Source organism: Mus caroli, chromosome 13, assembly GCF_900094665.2.
Source record: "Mus caroli chromosome 13, CAROLI_EIJ_v1.1, whole genome shotgun sequence".
Classification (NCBI taxonomy): domain Eukaryota; kingdom Metazoa; phylum Chordata; class Mammalia; order Rodentia; family Muridae; genus Mus; species Mus caroli.
Genome location: NC_034582.1, coordinates 89,294,240 through 89,316,254, shown reverse-complemented (window position 1 = coordinate 89,316,254; position 22,015 = coordinate 89,294,240). Strand labels below are relative to the sequence as shown.

At 43.5% G+C, this 22,015-nt stretch overlaps 1 protein-coding gene across 1 annotated transcript in view; it reads left to right on the top strand.

The window, feature by feature from the left end:
* Nucleotides 1-21,115, top strand: part of Iqgap2 (IQ motif containing GTPase activating protein 2) — a 259,748-nt gene extending 238,633 nt beyond the window's left edge. The window contains exons 29-36 of the mRNA XM_021180833.2: nt 242-344; nt 1,637-1,778; nt 10,829-10,916; nt 12,922-13,134; nt 16,266-16,426; nt 18,401-18,538; nt 19,446-19,554; nt 20,179-21,115. Coding sequence (XP_021036492.1) covers nt 242-344; nt 1,637-1,778; nt 10,829-10,916; nt 12,922-13,134; nt 16,266-16,426; nt 18,401-18,538; nt 19,446-19,554; nt 20,179-20,292 — 1,068 coding nt within the window. The 3' untranslated portion in view covers nt 20,293-21,115. The remainder of the gene's footprint in view (nt 1-241; nt 345-1,636; nt 1,779-10,828; nt 10,917-12,921; nt 13,135-16,265; nt 16,427-18,400; nt 18,539-19,445; nt 19,555-20,178) is intronic.
* The last annotated feature ends 900 nt before the right edge of the window (nt 21,116-22,015 follow it).

Genomic DNA, 22,015 nt, shown 5'->3' with positions numbered 1-22,015 from the left:
AGCCCTAGAGTGAAGGGAAGCAACCAATAGTCAACCCAGCTAGGATGCTGAGAATCTTGACAGAGAGAGACAGAGAGAGAGAGAGAGAGACAGAGACAGAGACAGAGACAGAGACAGAGGAGAGAGAGGGAAAGGTGAGCAATACTGGGAGAAACACTGAGGCACTAGAGTCGGAAGCCTGTGAGCCTAGGTGGCCGTGGAGACTGACTGCTGCCTTGTGTGTTTGTTGCTCTGTGTCTAGCTCCTGCTGGAACATCAGGATGCCATTGCCACTGAAAAGAGTGACCTGCTGAACGAGCTGCTGGAGTCTCTGGGGGAGGTGCCCACGGTGGAGTCCTTTCTCGGTGAGAATGTATTCCAGTCCTCACTCATTTATTTAAGGGATAATAACTACCATTGTCTTTTTTTTTTCTTTTGGGGGAAAGAAACCTTTCCATGCAACATATGTCAAACATGTTTTCCCCTCCCATGTTGATCCTATAGCCTCTTCACCCCCCACCACCAAACTTTATATTGTTTTTCTATCTTTAAAAAAAAAGAAAGAAAGAAAAGGAAACACACAACCCTCCCACAACACACATGCACGCATGTGCGTGTTCACATGCACACACACACACACAATCAAAAATTAAGATAAACAAGAGACCAATAAGACCAAAAAAAAAAAAAAAAGGATGTCCAAATAAAACAATATTAGACAAAAGTCTAAAAACATATTCTTGACTTCATTTTGTGTTGACCAGCCCTCTGTATGGTATGGTTAATATGCCCACTGAATGAGACTCCATTGAAGGGAACTGATTTCCTTGAAGCAGATGGGAACTAACACAGAGACCCACAAGTAGGCAATATGCAGAGTGAGAGACTTAGAAGCACTCAGGTCTAAATGGGATGTCTCCATCACACCCCTCCCCTCGAGGCTCAGGGATCTATGAAGAAGCAGCAGAAAGATAAGAGAAGAGAAGATATGAACTCACAGAGACTGTGGCAGCACACTCCGGGCCTGCACAGGGTCAAGCCAGACAGGGTCTCAGTACTGAGGGGGAAGTAGACAAGGGCTGCTTCCCCCTACGCATGAAACTATCTGCAGCTGATACACATTCTCCTTTGCCTCACTGACACAGGAAGAACTCATTAGTGCAGGGCCAGGGTGTTGCTCTGTGGGAAAGCGCGTGTTTAACGTGTGCACGGGCCCTGGGTTCAACCCCCAGAACTCCCCTCCTTAAAAGTCTGTAATTTCTTGCATCCTGGGATACAGAACAGTCTGTTCTTGTTGAAGCCCTGGAGACAATGGAAAGGACTTAGATCTGTTTCACAAAGAAGGAAAACATGAAAAGTGAACCCATCCAAATATGACACAGTCCTGGGTTTTCTAACGGGTTCTTTTACTTACGATTTCCTTTTTAAAGTGTGTTCTTTTGTGAATATTTATGCCCCACATTATTTTAAGGTTTTTAATCAAATGCTTTAAAATCCAGTCCAGATGTCCTAGAATATGCAGATTTTATGAGGCCCATAAATCTCCCATCTAATTCCTGAGTCTGCTCTGTTCCTTAGAACCCTTATCTTGTCGTATGAGGCAGTCACCATGGAGTGAGCTGGAAAAATAACATTGTTTTGTTCTTTTTCCTTACAGGGGAAGGAGCAGTTGACCCCAATGACCCTAACAAGGAAAACACATTAAATCAACTCTCCAAAACCGAGATTTCCCTTTCCTTGACAAGCAAGTATGACGTCAAAGATGGCGAGGCCATCGATGGCAGAAGCCTCATGATAAAGTAAGTCTGGGGCTAATGGTCCATGTCTGCAGCAGCATGGCCTGACCCTCAAAGGCTCAAGTGGGGCTGCGTTACTTAGAAGTGGGTCATAATCCACTGAGAAGTATGTGAATATGGAAATACATTGCATGTATCCATCAAACCAGCAGATGATCATTTGGGGGAGGACCTAAATATTAGAATGGTCTATAAAGCCAGCCCAACTTTGTTGTTAGTATAAAACAAGGTTAAAAGGGATACATGTGAGAGACTGGGTTTATGCTCATTCCTTATTAAATTAATCCTGGGCATGCTCAGAAACATTGACTAGTTATGCCCTGCTTCTCTAATATACATCTTATTAGTCGCTTGAGAATTTCATACATGACTTGATTACATTCAATCTCTCACCCCTCTCTTCTCAGATCCATCCCTGTCTTCTCTTCCTCCCCAACTTTGTGTCCTCTTCTCCTTCCCTCCCATCAAGGCCAATTTGTGTTGCCCAAAGATGTGGTCTTCCCCAGGACTGTGATTGGCATCTTAGGGTTACATTCTTCAAACAAAACTGACCCTTCCTCTCCTAGCCACTAACAGTGGCTGACAACTCCCCAGCTAGGGGTGGAACTTCATGCCCAGCTACCCTCTCCATAATGGAGATTTGTCTGGCTAGGGCTTACCCAGGTCTTTGTGCATACTGTGACCACCGCTGTGCATTCATGTGCACCGCTGGCTCGATCCAAAAGACCCTGTGCGCTTGACAGCCATCCATGACATTCAGCTCTTACACTCTTACCCCCTTATTCACGATGATCACTGACTGTCTTAGTTTGGGTTTTATGGCTATGAAGAGACACCACAAACATGGCAACCCTTATAAAAGACAACATTTAATTGGGACTGGCATATAGTTTCAGATGGTAAGGAACATGGCAGCATGCAGGCCAACATGATACTGGAGACAGAACTGACTTTTCCACAGGCCGCAAGGAGAGACTGAGTGTCACACTGGGCATAGCCCAAGCATATAAGAGACCTCAAAGCCTGCCCCCCCCCCCACAGTGACACATTTTCTCCACCAAGGCCACACCTACTCTAACAAGGCCACACCTACTAATAATGTCAATTCCTGTGGCCATGCATTCGTACAAATTCATTCATACACATAGGGACCAAACCTTTTCAAACCACCACACTGAGCCTTTGGTGATAGTAGTTTTGTGTTTCATTTAGTGATGAACATTCTGTAGTGTCTTATTCTCTAAACCTTAGCTGCGGGTCTCTGTGTTGAGCATCATCTACCACAAACAGAAGCACCCCTGGTAAGTGTTGAGAGATGCTTCAATCTGCAGTTAAAATGATAGGTTACTAGAGGCTGTGGTCCAATAACTGTGTCCATTTAGCAGAATGGCTGTAGTAGGTTCTTGCCTAGGACCTAGGACTGTCTAGCCATAGGTTCTTATTCCAACAATGTTACCAAATTCAGGCTCTATCTTGTGGAGTGGACCATAAATCTATTAAACATTGGCTGCTCTCACAATGTTCAGGTCACTACTTCACCACTGAGCATGTCTTGCCAGGCCAGATATTATCAGAGCTCACAGGGCTCACTGAGCACGGACGACCACTTGTGGTAGTGTGCGTGACCCCTTCCAGCACGGAATCCAGTAAGGATGAAGCTTCTAGATCCACACCGTGTTCCATGTGGTTCCGTTGGCAGTAGGGTCTCACTCCTCTTGCCCTCACAGACTTCAATGAAACATTCACATTTAAAAACAAGTAGTGTCTTTCTCATCCCTGTGCCCCATAATTCTCTGGCAGGAAGGGTAGGAAAGAGAGATTTCCCCCCCACACACCAAACACTATAAATGAAAGAAGCACACATCAAAAGCTCATGCTTACCGAACAACACAGTACTCAAGACCTTACATAGACAAATATGCGTATGGGCACATAGAGCAGTCATATGCTGGGATGAGATAGAAACCAAAGGATAGGAAAGGTGCACAGACAAATAGGCATGCATTAATGTAGTGTTAAATAATTTAAATAAATCCCAATGGCACGTTATAGGCTACCCACCCCAATGTTCTGCATTCCCAGATGAAAGACACACATATAAGCCTTTATATTTTGTAATCCCTGAAACAGCTCAATGGTTGGGCCACTTTCTCACCTCCACTTGGCTAATCTACCTCCCACTGATAATCCCGAGTTATTACTTACTAAATCCTATATTCTAATTTAGCTTCCCTGACCAAATAAGGCAGCCCTCTTAGGCTGTTCTTTCCCAGTTCCTTCACGTGGCAGCCATGACTCTGTCCTACTCTCTCCTCAAGCATGGTGACTCTCCTCTGCTTCTCCTTCTCCAGGCCTGGCAGATCTCATTCTCCTTCTCCTCTGTCCCTTGTCCAGGAATCCTCAAAGTCCTGCCTCTGTCTGCCCTGCCCCACCATTGGCTGCCGGCAACTTTATCTACCAGTCAGAACCACCTGGGGGGGGGGGAGGGTCCCTCAAGTGTCTTGCATGCGGGACATGTAGACTCTTGTGCAAACAGGTTTTTTTTTGGGGGGGACCCCAAATTAACATAAGAATACAAGCAACATTAAGCCAAACCCACTACACATTAATATGACATTACACACACACATCCTGAGTTCTGTGTCCCAACTGCTGACATTTGCATTTGAGACAAAAGCCCAGCTAATATGGCTGAGAAAGCATTCTGTCTCTCTTGATTTTTACCAGACACTCAACTAGTCGTGTAACTGCCACAAGCATCTTAGGTATGCCGTGTTGGGATCTGTGTTGCTTTGGTGACATCTGTTTCTTTTGTTGTCAAATCATGGAAGGCATGATTCATTCACCTGAGAACCCCACGGGTGGCCTGGGTCTGGGCTCAGCAGTCATGAGGCCAGCGCCACCTCTGCCTTCCAAGGCTTGAGGCTGGCAGTGGGGAGCCCAGTGCAGCCCCAGGGCACAGGCTCAGCTGTAAGACAGGACCATGTCGTGCTGAACTTCTGACAGCTCAGGACAGACCGGAGGAAGAAGTATCCACCCTTCTGCCTCTAAGAAACGGTCAATTATCCAGATAACTGGAAAGACAGATGGTGAGGTTCTGCCATGCAAATGAAATCAGACCAACTCTCTCCCACAAGCTCATACACTTTGTCCTTATAAGTACCGGGAAGAAATTTCCTCTTAATTGGTTCTGTCTGTTGTTGGAATGCCATCTTCTCAGTGCTGTCAACTGTAAGGTCTACACTGATGACTAGGAATCATGGTTCCTAGGGGCATCTAAAGTATGAAATCATTGTGAATAGCGCATGCATGTTCACTGATTGGAGACAGGCGTCACCACAGTTCAGCACATTCTTGGAATTCACATTTTACAAACAAACCCGTAAAAGCGAGGCATGTTTAGAAAGGGACGGGGCTGGGAAGTGCTGCTGCCTTTCCTGCCCTGGGCCCAGGCTGCAGACTCAGCTCCCCAGCACATCTGCCAGCTTATAGTACCTCCTTCCATGGTCATGCTATATGGAGCTGGCCAGAGATTTTAAGACACATATAACTTAAAACATATTACTCTAATCCTTTAAAAGTGCACACTGTTTAGGACATTCACAATATAATACAACCATCGACACTGTCGATTTTCAGAATCCATGTTTTTAGTTTGCTCAAGTCTGACCCTTTGCCCTTAGCTCCTACAACCACTAGTGTGCTATCTCTACGAATTTACCTACTCTAGGAAGTTTGTAGAGAGGGATTATATAACATATGCTCCTCTGTGCCTGGTTTCCCTTACCTGTGTAATGTTTTAAAGGTGTCCTGTTATTTTATTCCTTTTTACAGCTGAATAATACTTCATCTGTTCACAGACATTTGAGTTGTTTCCACCTCTCAGATATTGTGACTCCGTGTTATTATATGTACATCCGGGACAAGTTTTTATTTAAACACCACGTTTCGTTTCTTTTGGTTGCATACCTGGGCATAAAGTTGCTGGTTCAGATGGGAATCCTGTGTGTAGTTTTTGGCAGCCCACCAAAATGTTTCCCACAGTGGTCACGCCATGTCATATTCTCCACAAACTACAAGGGTTTTCTAAATTTTACTCTATGTTATTCTCACCTCCCCTTTCCTTCTTCCACGACTGAGCACAGCAGTGGGTGTGGCGGAGGATTTCGCTGGGGCTTGCATCTGTGATTCCCCATTCATGAGTGATGCTGACCTTCTTCTCATGTGCTTAGTGAGCAGTTGCATGTCACCTAAGGGCTCAGTGACTGTACCCCTAGCATCCATAGGGCCCTTGGTCCCAGTACTGGAAACAACTAGTACTTTACCTAGTTTTATTTTATTTTATTTTATTTTTTAAAGATTTTATTTATTATATGTAAGCACACTGTAGCTGTCTTTAGATCTCCTTACGGATGGTTGTGCGCCACCATGCGGTTGCTGGGATTTGAACTCAGGACCTCTGGAAGAGCAGGCAGTGCTCTTACCTGCTGAGCCATCTCGCCAGCCCTTTACCTAGTTTTAAATGAAGTAGTTGTTATCCCTGGGTTGAAAGTGTCCTTTATATATTCATATTAGCAGATCTGTGATTTGCATATGTTTTGCGTCTTATAGCTATATATGATTTTGTATAGGAAAGGACATTGGGACTGAAGAGATGGCTCAGCAGTTAAGAATACTTGTTGCTCTTGCAGAGGAATTGTGTTTGATTCACAGTGCCCACACAGAAACTCTCACAACCATCTGTAATCTCAGGGGCCTTGTGCCCTCCTTCAAACTCCAAAGACATACATGTGTTGCATAGACATACATGCAGGCAAAACCCTTATACACACAAAATTATAAAATAACTAAAATAGAAAAGGACATTAATAAGAAAGAAAAAATCGACTAAAGAAGAGAGTGATAGAGGAAGGGGAGAAAGGAAGAGAGGAACGGAGGGAGAACTGTGCATGTGTGTGTGTGTGTGTGTGCGCGCGTGCGTGCATGCGTACATGCATGCATGTGTGCATCTTACAGTACTCTCAGGGACCTCATGAGGATGGAGGCTACCATCAGAATTTCACGGACAAGAACAGTAAGGGCAAGATGGATGGAAACTGATGGAAACTTTTCCCTGGGCACCACGCCAATTGGAATCAAGATTTAAATCCAGATAATTTTAAGTCCTCCAGAGCCTATGCTCTTAATCACAGAGTTTTGCAATCCCTAAGGGCACAGGGCCTCGGAAGCCCTAGAAAATAATGAAAACTATTGCAGGGCAGTGACACCATCACATCTCTAAATTATAAAGAATTATACAGCTGTAAATCTCAACCACTATAGCCTACACTTCCTCTTAAAATATGTGACCTTATAACTTTATTCAGCTCTCTTTTTCACAGAACTATGTGTTGACCTTGAGCCAGTATTTGTGGTTTCCAATCCTACTTAGCTTGATATCGCTCACACTGTCATCTCTTAAGAATTTTCTCCTTCCCTGTGATTCAGCTTAAATAGCCATTATCCTACCAGAGACATTCCCTCACCTTCAGTTTACCCCAGCCAACATGCTCAGTGGCCCAAGTGATGTTTGAGGACCACTGCCAACACTGATATTACTGATATTACTGACATTTTAAACACTACCAAGTATTTTGGAACTTCCACAAGCACCGCTGCCTTGTCAACCTTGGGCACACGGTAAAGCAGAAAGCCGGAGCCATGCGTGGACAGGCCAGCCCTAGGAGCCTTTACCCAGCCCTGCTCTGTGCTCTTGTCCACAAGCCGAGTTCTGATGAGTAAACTCCCCGGTGGATTTCATTCTTCTTCAGTAATTCCTTCCCAGAGTCGGAGGCCTCTCTGTGTTTCGATGAGCCTGTCTTACAGATGGTTGAATACTCTACAGGCTGGTATACAACATGTCGGCTAGGCACAGCTAGAAAGTTACGTTTGCCCTGGGTGAGGAGGGCACTTTCAGAATGTCATTGACAACAGTGACCCAAACTGGGAACTCTCTATAGATGTTATTCTGCAAAGGTTTAGAGACCTTAAAGACCTCAGGGGCTTTTATCTTGGAAAGGTGCTAGAAGAGGGGACGGTGCCTTGGGCTGTGACTCAGTTGTAGAGAATGTGCTTAGTTTGTTTATGTTTCATCCACAGCACAAACAGGAGGTAGGGATGGTAGGAGGCACAGGTAACTCCCACAGGAGGATAAGGCGCTGTGGATGATGCAGGCCGGCAGCTTGCTTTGGCTTCTGCAATGCTAGATCCCCAAGTGTGATGATGATGCTTGTCTACCCATTAGGCCTCGGAGCTCTCTGTTGCTCCATCTGTGTTTCAGACAGTGGGCTGTCTTCCAGCAGCCTCTTTGTGCTGAGGTCCTATGACTAACTAGATCTTTAGACGACTAGCTTCCAGTTGGGGAATGGAATGTTTGGCTATTGCATTTTCAAAAAAAAAAAAAAAATTTTTTTTTTAGTAGGATCCACACATAGAACCTTAAATGTTCTAAAAGCCACATTCTAGAAAGAATCATGTGAAATCATTTCTCATCTTTCCATTTTTTCCAGTGTTTATTTACACATCTAAAAAGATGACACATGATGAGTGTTCCTATTTATAGAATGTAGTGTGACATTTCGATACATGGGTGCCATATGCAGTGGTCAGATCAGGGTCACTGACAGGTCTGTCACCACTCTCATATGCCAGTGATTTTTTTTTTTTTGGTTGGGAGCAGAATTGTTTAGTAATTATGTTCTATTTAACTCAATGTATTAAAAAACATTTTCATTTCTTATAGAAATGAATGGAAGAGATTGTTAAGGAGGCGTTGTGCATCTGTGCTAAGTCTTTAGCTTAGAATGTGTGTCCTGCACTCACATCTGTCCGTCTGGTCCAGCCAGGTTTCAGGGGCTCAGTGGGACGTGATGGTCAGCAGCTGCCATCTTGTGCAACATAGTTCCCATGGTTACAGGTGTGCTCCTCACCATCTGTCAGACCGCAACACAAAGGGCTGTTTACATGACGTCTTTCTGTCAAATTGTTTCCCTTTTAAAAATTAAAACAAAACAAAACAAAACAAAACAAAAACCCTATAAGGATTACATAATTTGCACTGACCCACGCAGCTCATTAATCACAAACAGGAACTGTGAGGGGGTGGGGTGCAGGGAGCTCCAGGTGGCCTTGGATCTGCCCGATCTGCCTGTCCACAATGCCCTGTGCCCTTGAGCACATAGTAGGGAGGGGAAGTTGAGATCCCTGCACTTGAAGCAGGTGCCGGCTTAGATATAGACCGTGAAGGTAGAACTTTGACAATGAATTCCACAGGCCTGACGTCATCTAAGAATTCCAAGAACAAAAAACAAAATTATTTGTGCAATTTGTCCTTCAGCAACTCGTGAGCAAATAGTTTTCAGTTGCGATGGAAGCTGATATAAATGATGTCACATAATTGTTAATTAGCAGAACGTAGCTGCTAGAACGTTGTTTCAAATAAGAATCACTCAGGGTCGACGGTTTTTTAAAGTCATTCAAAGGTTTTGTTTTCAGCTCAGTGTTTCTGCCTGAAAGCCAGGCATGGGGGAGCGTGCCTGTAATACAAACATTTAGGATCACAAATTTGAGGCCAGCCTGGGCTAGATGCTAAATCTCTGTCTAATTCATTCCTGATGATGATTAGAGGGAGCTGGGGTGTGTGTGTGGGAAGGGACGTGCAGCTTCCTGAGGCCTGGCCACCTCAGGAACACTGCCATCTCCCACGGGGCTATAATTAGCTGTGTACCCACATTTGACTCTCTGGAGTCTTTAGTTGTGCATTCTCAGACAGCCTGAAAATCCCTAGCAGGCAAGGGTCACTGGGGCTAGAGGAAATGGCTCTGCAGAGACCCTGGAGAAGGGAGAAGAGGAAGCTGTGTCTGTCACGCACACTCACTCTTCTCGTGAAGATGTGGCATAAATAGGAAATGGGAAAGGCCACATTTGCAAATGACTTACTGGATCTTCTCTCATTTTTAAAATCTCACATTTGGGGTTAACCAGGACTGATTCAGGAGAAAGCCACCCTTGTGGCTTCAGAATATGACTTATTTTCATTTCCACTTTCATGCTGCATGGACAGTTCCTGCTGTGGTTAAGGAAGAAAGTTATTGTCTTTGACAGCACTGAAATTCAGTAGAGGACCAGGGCTGTGATAAGAGCAAGCAGCAGCTCTGACCTGTGTGTAGCTCACCAACTACTGTTGATGTTTCTGTCTTCTGGGAGATGAGAGCCTTTTTCAAACAAAACACTTCCCACCATGGCTAACAGTGATCAAATGAGAACGTTGGCCCTTTTGAGTTTTTGTCTTGTTGCTGTGTGGCTTCCGTAGTATGAAGGTTTGAATTTAGGGCCTCACACTTGTTCTACAGAGATACATCCCCAGCCCCCACCTTCGATGTAATTACATAAGCCAACCCCTAATTAAAAGGGACAGCCAGTTGCTAAAGAGCACCTATGGAAGAATGAATGGTTCAGCACTTCCAGGGTGGTTTGTCAGCCCTGAACTTGTCTAGAACAGCTCTCCTGTTCTCGGTTCCATGCAGGCACACAAGTGCAGGCGTGCGCGGACACACACACACACACACACACACACACACACACACACACACGGCTCTATCTGCCAATCTTCTATGTCCCTTTGCTGGGCTCACCAAAAGCCTGAAGCTCACAGGTGACTTCTGCTTCCACTGGCCTTCACACTGGCTTATACCTTTCTCGATGAAGCAAACGAGGCAGTTTAGATATGATGTATCCATAGGCTCAGAAGTCAGTTAGGCAGGCCTTCCTATGTCCTTTCCAGCAGCAGGAATCTTATGACATAGTTGTGTGCAGTCCTGAGAGACTAATATCACTGTCTTAAGCATCTAAAGCCCAGACGCTGCTTATCTGGCATCTGCAGGCTCTTAGGCGTTTTGCGCAAGAACACTTTAGGGAATCACAGAAGCGGCTTAATGTATTCCTATGAGAGAACCAGAGTTTTATGTATCTTAACTGCTGTCTGAACATCGGTCTCTTTTTTCTCCTTTGTTAAGGACCAAAAAGCTGATCATTGATGTGACCCGGAACCAGCCAGGGAGCACGCTGACTGAAATCTTAGAGACCCCAGCAACTGAGCAGCAGGTGACTGGTGTTCACATGGACAATAATAAGTTAATAGATAGATGGCAGATGGTCTTAGTGTCCACACCAAATATTCACTGTCACATAGAAACATACATGTCTGAAGTCCCTTAGTGTAGACGATGGACTTCATATCTGAAGCCCACATGGAATATCAGTAGGAGAGAAGTGGAAGATGCTTTCTCAAATGTGTACTGGGTGTTATTTTTTTTTCTACAGTAGGAATCCAGTTCTGTACGTGCAGAGTCTCTGGATATGAACCATAAGCTTTGTCATGCAGTAGATGACTGGATACATCAGTGAAGAAACCATGCTGTTGGATAGGATGTCAAAATCCTTGTTGTATATCTGCTAACTTAGAAGAGAGAAGATCTCTCACATAAAAAACATGCATCCAAAGTGAGAGTCTGAGGCCATGGTGTCCTGGTGCCTTTACATGGCTACACACAACTCAGGTTTCAGGACAGTCTGAGATTAAACATTTTACTAACATCTTTTAGGATGCATCATTAAACTGGACATTGTGGCATAGTGCCATTAATCCCTATATCTGGGAAGCAGAGACAGACAATTTCTGTGGTCTGAGGCTAGCCTGCTCTATATAATGAGTTCCGGGATAGCCAGAGCTACATTAATTAGGTGCCTGTAATACCAGCACTGGACAGAAGGCTCAGGAGGCCAAGGCCAGGCTGGGCTGACTCAACAACAACAAAAGAAAAAAATTACTCAGTTCATTCTGAAATAAATCAATTAATCCCTGTGTTATTATTTTAGTGCCAGTAACTGCCACTTCCTAATCAATTTAACAGAATTGTCTAATTACTTCTTAATGGGTTGTGCTCATAAATTTCCTGTCCTTCTTAATGTAATGGGTTGCCAAGAAATCATTCTGTCTGCAGATTTAATTTTTTTTAAAAATCAAAACTTCAAGCCATCTTATGTATGAAAATGTGTGGATGTTTTTAAGCAATCTGGATATATAAATATACTGATTTAAGATAAAAGGGTTTGGTTTTGTTTTTAGCTCTAATTGTTTCAATATTTCCCAGATGTAGCATGAGTTAGTGACAAAGACCGTTCACAGATACCTGGACACATACACCTTCATGTCTCCTAGCTTGTGACTGTGTCCACTTAGAAATCTTTCTGGGCCTTAGCTGCCTTACCTGTAAAGTAATCTCTCATTCACAGAGAAGACTAAATGAAACAGAGGCTAAGCAAGAGCATGCTAAACGGATGCAGTGGTGCCTGACACAGATTAAGTATATTGTACTAAGTATATTGCTGTTTCCTGCTGACCCAGTAAGCCATTTCTGTTCCCCAAAGCCCTATTGCTCTATAACAGTTGTATCATAGAATTGATCTGAGGTGTCGGTTGCTGTGCAGTGAAATAGAACACCACCTGTCTCCTTGTATTACTGTCTTCTTGGACAGACTGGCTGGCTAGCGTTCATTTGTGTCCACACCATGCGCTTAGGAACTGTCATCTGCAGGAATATTTTTACTCAGTGGTTCAGAGGCACTCTGCTGAGTTTACTGGGAGAGAGGGATTCTGGGATGAGAAAGAAGCGCTCTGGCAGCCTTGCTGCTAAATGGCTTATGAATCTCTGTTAGAGAGGCTGGTTTGTGCGAACTCAGTGGACTCTCAGAGCCAGCCCCATGATAGTACAAAATGTACTTTTAATTTTCTCAACTGGGCTACCCAGAAATTCTTCATCCAGGGAATTACAAAATAATGATTATACTAAGGCAAGAAAACAGCTCCTTTGAACTTTGGCCAAATTAGGTCCAGTATTACATCTTGTTTAATTTTGTTTTTTTGCTGTTTGTGTTTGTTTGTTTGTTTGTTGCTTATTTTTGTTTGTTTTTTTTTATTGGAAATGGTTTTTCTTTCAGAGTTTCCTTCAAAACCATGAAGAGCACATCAAAGTGCCAATCTTTAGACTTCATATTTGTGACATGGAGGGATGAGAAGAAAAGTGACATGTTGATATTCTCTCTTTAGGAACTAGAGCACGCCAAAGACATGGAGAGCCGTGCCATCGTAGACTCCAGGACCCCGGAGGATGGGAAGCAGAGCCAAGCGGTGATAGAAGATGCATGCCTGCCCCTCGAGCAAAAGAAGAGGAAAATTCAGAGGAATCTGCGGACGCTGGAGCAGACTGGACACGTGTCCTCCAAAAACAAGTACCAAGACATTCTCAACGAGATTGCCAAGGTGTCTGGGAATATCTTTCTTTTCCACCTAGACCTTTGTTGGCACATGTGGGGCATTCTGGGAGATGACATGGGGACTCATGTGAACATACGGGGTTCCTGTTTTCCTTAGTGTTCAGAATTTTTAAAGGTTTCAAGGGTTTGTGGCTTCTATAAGGAATTGATACAGCTCCCCCAGGCCAGGAGGAGAGTTCAAACACACCAGGGTGACCACTCTGGGGGTGTGACAAGCAGTGTTGGTATAACTTTAAGCCACGGGCTACTTGTTTTTTTGTTGTTTTTTTTGTTGTTGTTGTTGTTGTTTTTTTTTTTTTTTTGCTTGCTTGCTTGCTTGCTTGCTTGCTTTTTTTATGACATTGGGAAATACTGTTTTCCTCACTGTTACCTGTCATAAAGTCTTGATTGCTCTTCAGAGCTGCCATTGAGATGGTAACTCTATGTCCCTGGAAATTTGCTTTGAAGCAGTTGAGCCTTACCCCAGCTCAGACTCAAAGGTTTGTTTCTGTTTCTCATGGCACGGGTTTTGTTTTGTTTTTTCACTTGAGAGTTTCCTGGGAAAGTAATCTCAACTTTGTGCAAGGAAGCAGGAGGTGGTTGAGATCTGTTTGCTGAGGATAAGGAAGGACATATTTGGGTAAAAATGATGTTTCATTCTTTTGACTCAAATGCACACATTCATGTGGGTCTGAGCTTAAAGGCAGTTAAGTGATTAGAGGGGCACCCTCTCTGTCATCCCCTGGAGGGGATGGTCACTTTAGCAAGAAGGGATATTTCTCCTGCCCTGAGTAATGGAAAGAAGCCACCCTTTCTTTTCAAAGTTGGGTGGAGAATAGTTCTCTTTGAGCATAATGTTTGACGTTTGAGGAGTCTCTGTTTAGTAGTGAAGTTTTCTTTCAGTAGGTGTTTGGGAATCTGCCTCGGAGTTCCTGAAACAGTTGGTTTTAATCTGTTCACTAAGGAAGCGTAGTGGGAAACAGACACCATTCTCAAGGGAAATGTTCTCATAGTTTACTGGATTCTTTTAAATTTTATTTAAAGAGAGCATGAGTGTGTGTGTGTGTGTGTGTATGTGTGAGTCTGAGTGTCAGCACATATGTACCGCAGTGTATGTGTGGAGGGAGGTCATAGGACAACCTTTGTGAGTTCTCAACGCCTACCTTTTAGAGGCAGAGTTTCTCTTGTCTGCTGCGCAGAGTCCTCCCGGCTAGCTGGCCCACGAGCTTCCAGCCAACTCTGGTTCCCAGCTCCCATCTCACAGAAGGAACACTGCAATAACAGCTGTATGCTGCCACATCTGAGTTTTTATATGGGTTCTGGGCCTCAAACACACGTCACTGGGCTTGCGTGGCAAATGCTTTTACCTACTGAGAACTCTCCAGCCCTTACTAAATGACGTCTTAAACCTAGATCTGCAAGTTTAGTTTTAATGCAACTCTCATAATCTATGAGCCGGAAGACAAAAAACTGTATTCTATTTAAATCTTCTTGCTATCTGAAGGGAACTGGGTTTAGGATTCCAGCTGATAACATGGATGCTCGAATCTCTCATATGAAATGTGGAACGTTTACATTTGAGCTATTCACATCCTCCCACTCATGTTTTACTAAAAAGTAAAATGAAATGTGTCTCACCATGTTGCCAAGACTGACTCACCCCTGGGCTCAAGCCATCTTCCTGGCTCAGCCTCTGAAGTGGCTGGGACCAACAGTGTGTGCCATCATAATGGCATGCATATGTGTGTGTGTGTGTGTATGTGTATATATATATATATATATATATATATATATATATATATATATGTGTGTGTGTGTGTGTNATATATATATATATATATATATGTGTGTGTGTGTGTGTATGTGTGTATATATATATATATATATATATATATATTCCAAATATAATCTAAGTGCTGTGTAAATATGTGCTACTCTATATTGCCCAGGGAGTGATAAAAGGCTAAATATGCTCATTACAAAGACAGTTTTCTTTTTTTCCTCTGTCTTTTTAGTTCTTAGTGGTTCAAATTCAGTGTGGAGCTGTAGAAATGGAATCTTATGTCAATTGTAAGTTTTCAGTTTTCAATCTTCCTCAAGTCATGAGAGCCATCGCTAAAGGGAGATACAATGTAAACATAAACTTTTGGGGCTTAAAATATTCTTCAAAGAGGAAAATTCAAAGCAGTCTGAAGAAATCCCATCTCTCCAGCTAATGTTTTCTTTGTATTCCCTTTTCCATTACCAACTTGGTGATGGAGTCTCCTGTCTTCCCAGTTGCTCTCTAGCTCTTCATCTCCTCCAGGAACACTTTGAACTTCTGAACTGCTTGCCTCAGCCTCCCGAGTGCTGGGGTGACAGGTGTGCACCATCATGCCTAATTTGTCGGACCCAGGGCTTCATGCATGCTGTTAAGCAAGCACTCTACCAACTGAACTACATCCCAGCCTTTTGTGCCTTTCTAAAAGCTTTTTTTTTCTTAAACTATTTGGTGATTCCCAATTTAGTGGGGGAGGATGTCTGTAAAATGTGTGTTTATATGTATCTGTGAAGTGTGTGTGTGTGTGTGTCTATACTCTTCTCTGAGTAGGTTGATGAAATCCAGAGGTTAACACTGGGTGCCATTCTTCATAGCTTGCTACCTTAGTTTTGAGACAAGTCTCTCCGGAACCTGAATTTCACAGCACATTCAGCTAGCTAACTAGCTAGCCAATGACCTCCCCCACCCCCTACAGGTCTCCTTGTCCCTGCCCCCCAGCTCTGGGGCTACTCATAGGCACCACCATGCCAGGCTTTTATGTGAATATTAGGGATCTGAACTCAAGTCCCTGGGAAAGCACTTTACTGACTGACCCATCTCCCCAGCCCACTTCCCTCACTGAGGGGGGTGGAAATAAACTTTAGTAACCCTCTTAAAATACAAATTGGACGTTTTCCAGTTCTGAGGCAGAAAGTGATAACAATGTGTTGTGTTGTGTTAATATATATGATGAGGTAGGTGCCTGAGATAAACCATAATCAGCAGTTATACACTGGCCTGCTGCCTGCTTTTTCTTCTTCTAAAGTATCAGTCGTTAGAAGAAGCAAGAAGCAGGCTTGCTTCAGCCCATCATTATAAAGCCTTTTTACCTGTTTCAGGATATTCGAAATCAAAGAATCCACCGCAAGCTTCGAAAAGCTGAGCTGTCAAAACTTCAGCAAACCCTGAACGCACTTAATAAGAAGGCAGCGTTTTATGAAGATCAAATTAATTATTACGACACCTACATCAAGACCTGTGTAGACAACCTGAAAAGAAAGTGAGTTCAGATCCCCTTGGTGTCCGTTCTCAGGGCTGTGCTTTGTTTGGGGAGACTACGGTACTGGTGGTGGCCTGGGTTGGTTTGGAACTGTTCTAGTCTGCTTTCGATTTGCTGATAAAGACCATGACCAAAGCAGCTGGGGAGGAAAGGGTTTTATTGGCTTGCATATCCTCATCACAGTCCATCAGTGAGGGGACTCAAGTAGAAACTTGGAGGCAGGAACTGAAGCAGAGAACACAGAAGAGTGCAGCTCACTGGCTTGCTCCTCATGGTTTGCTCAGCTTGCTTTCTTATAGAACCCAGGGCCACCAGCCTAGGGATGGCGCCACCCACAGTGGGCTTACCCCCACCACACCACCCCCATCCCACCCCTGCCATTGATTACTAATTAAGAAAATGTCCTACAGGCTTGCCTACTGCTGATCTTATGGAGGTGTTTTCTCAATTGAGGTTTTCCTAGATTGGCTTCAAAGTGACTTTAAGGTCTCAAATGACTTTAGATGAGTCAACTTAACATAAAACTATCCAGCACCTATGTGTTTACTTGACTTGAGATTGTTTATGATGAACAGGATTTTGTTTACCTGATGGTGTTAGACAAGTCAGGTATTTACTAATTGCACAAAACAACTTAATGATCTAAACTTTAATGATTTAGAAGTCCATGTTGATTTGTTTGTTTGTTTTGTTTTTGTTTTTGTTTTTCGAGACAGGGCTTCTCTGTATAGCCCTGGCTGTCCTGGAACTCACTTTGTAGACTAGGCTGGCCTCGAACTCAGAAATCTACTTGCCTCTGCCTCCAAGGCGTGCACCACCCCGCCCGGCCATGTTGATGTTTTTTAAAGTCAATCCTGACACAATAGACCAAATTTTGGCGGCTCTCTCTCATATCCATTAGTACACAAATTATAATTTTTTTATATACAATATAATGACTCTCAGTGACAACTCTTTGTTGATAATTATTCTTATCACTAGACTGGGTCAATGCTGATTAAAGTTTAATTACCCATTTCAGTGTGTGATACAATGTTTCCAGATAACCTTCGTCTGCATAAAGAGCAGTAGGAAATGATACTCTGTAGGAAAATCGATAGTATTACTCACAGGAAGTCTGAAGAAAAGAGATAGTCTCCTCATCTACCAGCTCGGCCCCAGTCTTCATTCATTTGCTTGTAGACTGTGCAAGTCTTTTTTTTTTTTTTTTTTTTTTTTTTAACACTCTACCCAAGAAGAAATCAATCAAGCAAACTTTCAGTCAAAAATAATCCCTAGTGGTCTGGCTTCACAGGGCATTACAGCAACTTTAAGATATGAACTCTGAGTCCTAATGTGGGTTCTGAGTCTCTCATAGTTTGTGATCTTGATTTTCTCCTATTTAACTCGGGATTGAGAATGCCATCTTCTCTGGTGTGGCTCTGAAAAGCTAAATGAAAATAACTTATAGCAAAGGAATGCGTTGATTTCAAAGCACCATGGAAACTGCTCATTTTGGAAAATACAAACTGATAGGTTTAAAGTATATATTTGGAGCATAATATGTATAAAGCATATTTTGGAACAGGGCTAAATTAGTTGTATTAATACCTTCACTTTGGAACAGCAAGTTCATGTAGTTCCTCCAGGGCTACCTACAGTGACTATTAAGACAGACACTTAGTTCGGTATGCCTGAGAACACAGCATACTTTTTATTTTAAATACCAACTTCAGTCACTTAGGAAATCCAGTTGGACAGTGATTCCAAAGCCTGGGGACAATTGTCACCTTCTATTGCAGATCAGTACACACACCCCTGCCCCACCCCTCCCAGCAGTGGGGTCACTCTGGGCATAGTTGCTGCAGATCAGTACAGCTCCTACCCGCCCCACCCCCACCCCGCACGCTCCTCCAGCAGTGGGGTCATTCTGGGCATGGTGGCTGTGCTGTCAGGAACATCTTGACAACAGGTCGTCTGTTCTGTTTTGCTCAGAAATTCTCGGAGATCAATTAAACTGGATGGAAAAGCAGAACCCAAAGGAACGAAGAGAGTGAAGCCAGTGAGGTACACAGCAGCAAAGCTACATGACAAAGGTGTCCTGTTGGGCATAGATGACCTTCAAACCAACCAGTAAGTACAGGCCAGCATCTGCTGAGAACACGCCTGCCCTCCACTCACACACACGGTTACTAAGCATTCCTCGGTGGTCCCTGGTGGCTTGGAGGGTCTGTTTGTTCTAGCAAGGCTTAGCCTAGATCACTAGTCTTACCCCACCACCCGACCTTCAGCATCAGGCACTGATGTGATCAGTCCTGGGAAGGGTGGGGATCCAGAAGTTATGTGTCCTGGGGTTTGTCCAGTGTATGGATCTGAGGGTCTCTCTTGGTCCCTTCATAAGAACTGAGACAGAGCAGTGAGCATGAAAGGCTGCCTTTTGATCTTGGTGCAGGAGTTACCTGCAGTTACTAAACAGTGTTTGTATTTCAAAACCATGAGCTGTGACAGCCCCTAGTCAGAACCACCTCCCACAAAGCTGGGAGTGTGTGAATTTAAGGTGGAAGGACCAACAGAAATGGTGGGAGCACGGCCCAGCAGGCACACCATGCTCTGCCTTTGCAAGAGATCATGAGCCTCAATGCATATCCCTCCTGTCTCAAGAGAAGTCGTCCTTTGGCTGTGGCCTTCTCTCTGACTCCCTCCTCCTTCCAGGACCTGACCCACAACAACTGATTCTATAAGCTCTGAGAATACACCTTTCACCTCATGAAGTTTCTCTAAAGACTATTACCTAATGAACATTGCTGTCCCAACAGCGGTATCAGTCAATGTCCAAAGATCACAACTGCTAGTTCCTTTGTAATTAAAAAAAAAAAATTCTCGCTCAGATCCCAGTAGTGGAAGATGATGCAGGGTGTTTGGCAGCCTTGGGATCGTCACACTACTTTGCTCTCTCATCCTGAGTTGAGGCTCTGTTCGCTTCTTTCTTCTATAGTGGTTTACTTGTGGTTGCACGTGTCTGACTGTTCCTCTTCAATAGGTTTAAGAATGTTATGTTCGATATCATAGCTACTGAGGACATGGGCATCTTTGACGTCAGATCCAAATTCCTCGGTGTTGAGATGGAAAAGGTGCAACTCAATATTCAGGTGAGCTGGGATGAAGGCCAGTGTGGCTCTCTCTGCATTACACAGTACCTAACAAACAGGGCTGCAAAAGCCCTGAGTTTAATTCCTGGAACTCAGATGGTGGAAGGAGAGAACTTTCACAAGTTGTCCTCTGACCTCCACATGCAAGGACACACACACACAATTTTTTAATTGTAAGACTGAAATGAAAATCGTGTCTGATATTAAATGGATAATAATTTTCTTTCATGCAGTTTTTTTCCAGTGCTGAAGCTCAAGCCCAAAAGCTCTCACACACAAACTAGCTCTGTACCCCCAAATTATAACTGTAGCCCTCTATCATTAAAGTCATTTTCTTCCACGCAGAGCAGTAATTCTCTAAGTGTGTCCTGACCACAGCACCACTCACTGTCACTTAGGAACTTGTTAAAATGCAGCTCTCACCACAGAGCTGCCATAGCACAGTCCCCAGGCCTAGGGCACGGGATTCCAAGTCCTCACTCACATGTATTGTTAAGCCGACTAATGCTTTGGAAGCCACAGTGGGATTATTGGATCAGCCGGGTCTATTTCATCATTGATTCTTCCAGTCCGTTTTTAAACAATGACGTCACACTGCGATGTCATCCTTCCCTTCGGTTCCAGGACTTACTTCAGATGCAGTATGAAGGGGTGGCCGTGATGAAAATGTTCGACAAGGTGAAAGTGAACGTGAACCTTCTCATATACCTGCTCAACAAGAAGTTCTACGGAAAGTGACGTGCTGTCTGCCGAGGGACTCGTGGATTCTCTATTGCCTGCCTTGAGAAATGAGCTTGTCTAGTATTTTTGTTTTAAAACATGATTGGAATCACGGCTTATAAGTGTCTGAATTTTTTTTAAGACCAAAACTGTTCTGAAGAATGTAGCCACGTGCCTTTTTGATAATTGGATACTGCAGCAGAGGGATAGACAAGATGGGCTGAGGGGACACACACACACACACACACACAGTACTGTGGCACAGGTACTGCCTCGGAAAGTTCTAATACCCCGTGATCTATTTTAAAGTAGGGGGGAGAAAGTTTAGCTGACTAGGGACAAATGTATAAACCTATTTTCCTATGAAAAGAAATTTTAAATGTCCCACTTAAATGATTAATTCTTCATAGATTGTTTTCTATCTGTGGAGAAATAGAGATCTAATTAATTTGTAAGGAATTATTTAGACATAGAGTTCTAAGCCCTGTCTTCTGGGAATTATCAGTTTTAAGGAGAACTTTTGTGCAATTCCAAATGAAGTTTTTATAAGTAATTGAAAGTGATGATACAATAACACTTTCTGTATAAAAGTATATATTTTATGTGATTTATTCAATTTACTCAAAGTGCACTACTGCCTCATAGGAAGGCTCCTGTATGGGAGTCACAGGAAACACGGTGGACAACAGGTATAGACCCCCACCTTCACCCGCACCATTTATTTGAATACTTCAATTGTGCCTCTAAATTTTTTTGTAATGCTATCAAATCAGTATCTAGATGGTTTTTAAATGTATTCTTTGAAAATTGTTTTATGTAAAATAAATGTTACTTAATTACATGAATGTGGTGGGTTTTTTTTAGGGTGTTTTAATAAGTCCAATTTACTTAGTGGGTAGAAGACTCTTGATGGGACTCATCAGTGAAAGAAGTCATATACCCAGAGCTGTGCAGATTAGGGTACAGAGGAAGCTGCTGCAGGAGGGGACACGGGGCTTCAAGTTCAACCATCCTTAGGTAAGCTGATCCACAGGCAATCTAGAGATCCAGGCAGCCTTGTACTTTCCACTGATCCCAACCCGAGGCGGGAAGAGGGGCTGAAGGTCAGAACAAATCTCTTTGAATTCCAAAGGTCACTCTTGCCTCCTTCCTGTTGGTTAATAGATTCCAGCCAACTAGAGTCCTCACCTCAGTCTGTTTTGTATGGTTATAACAAAATGTGCTTGTAGCTGGGCACTTTGTAAGACAGAAATGCTCATTTAATTCCAAGATCTTGAGGGCTCTGATAAGGGCAGCAGCCACTCATATTCCATTGTAGTACATGAGGAAGAAATGAAACACGCAGGGGCCAAACCACCCTTTCCCATGGGTCGCCTAAGACCATCAGAAAACAGAATATTTACACTATGACTCATAATATATTATAAAATTCAGGTATGATGTAGCAATAATATGATAATTGTATGGTTGGGGGTCACCACAGCACGAAGAACTGTATTAAAGGACCGCAGCCTTGGGAAGGCTGAGAACTACTGCTTTATAGAACAATCCACTCTGCCCCCAAGTCCTAATCCAGCCTCTTGAAGACACTACTCTATTCATGAAGTTAGAACTCCGCTGGTTTAATTAACCCTTAAAAGTCCCACCATCTCCCAACATCTTTATTGAGACTCAAGCTTAAAGATGGGTTCAATACACAGTCCAAACTGCTGCGGTGGTCTCTAGGCAACTAAGAATCCAG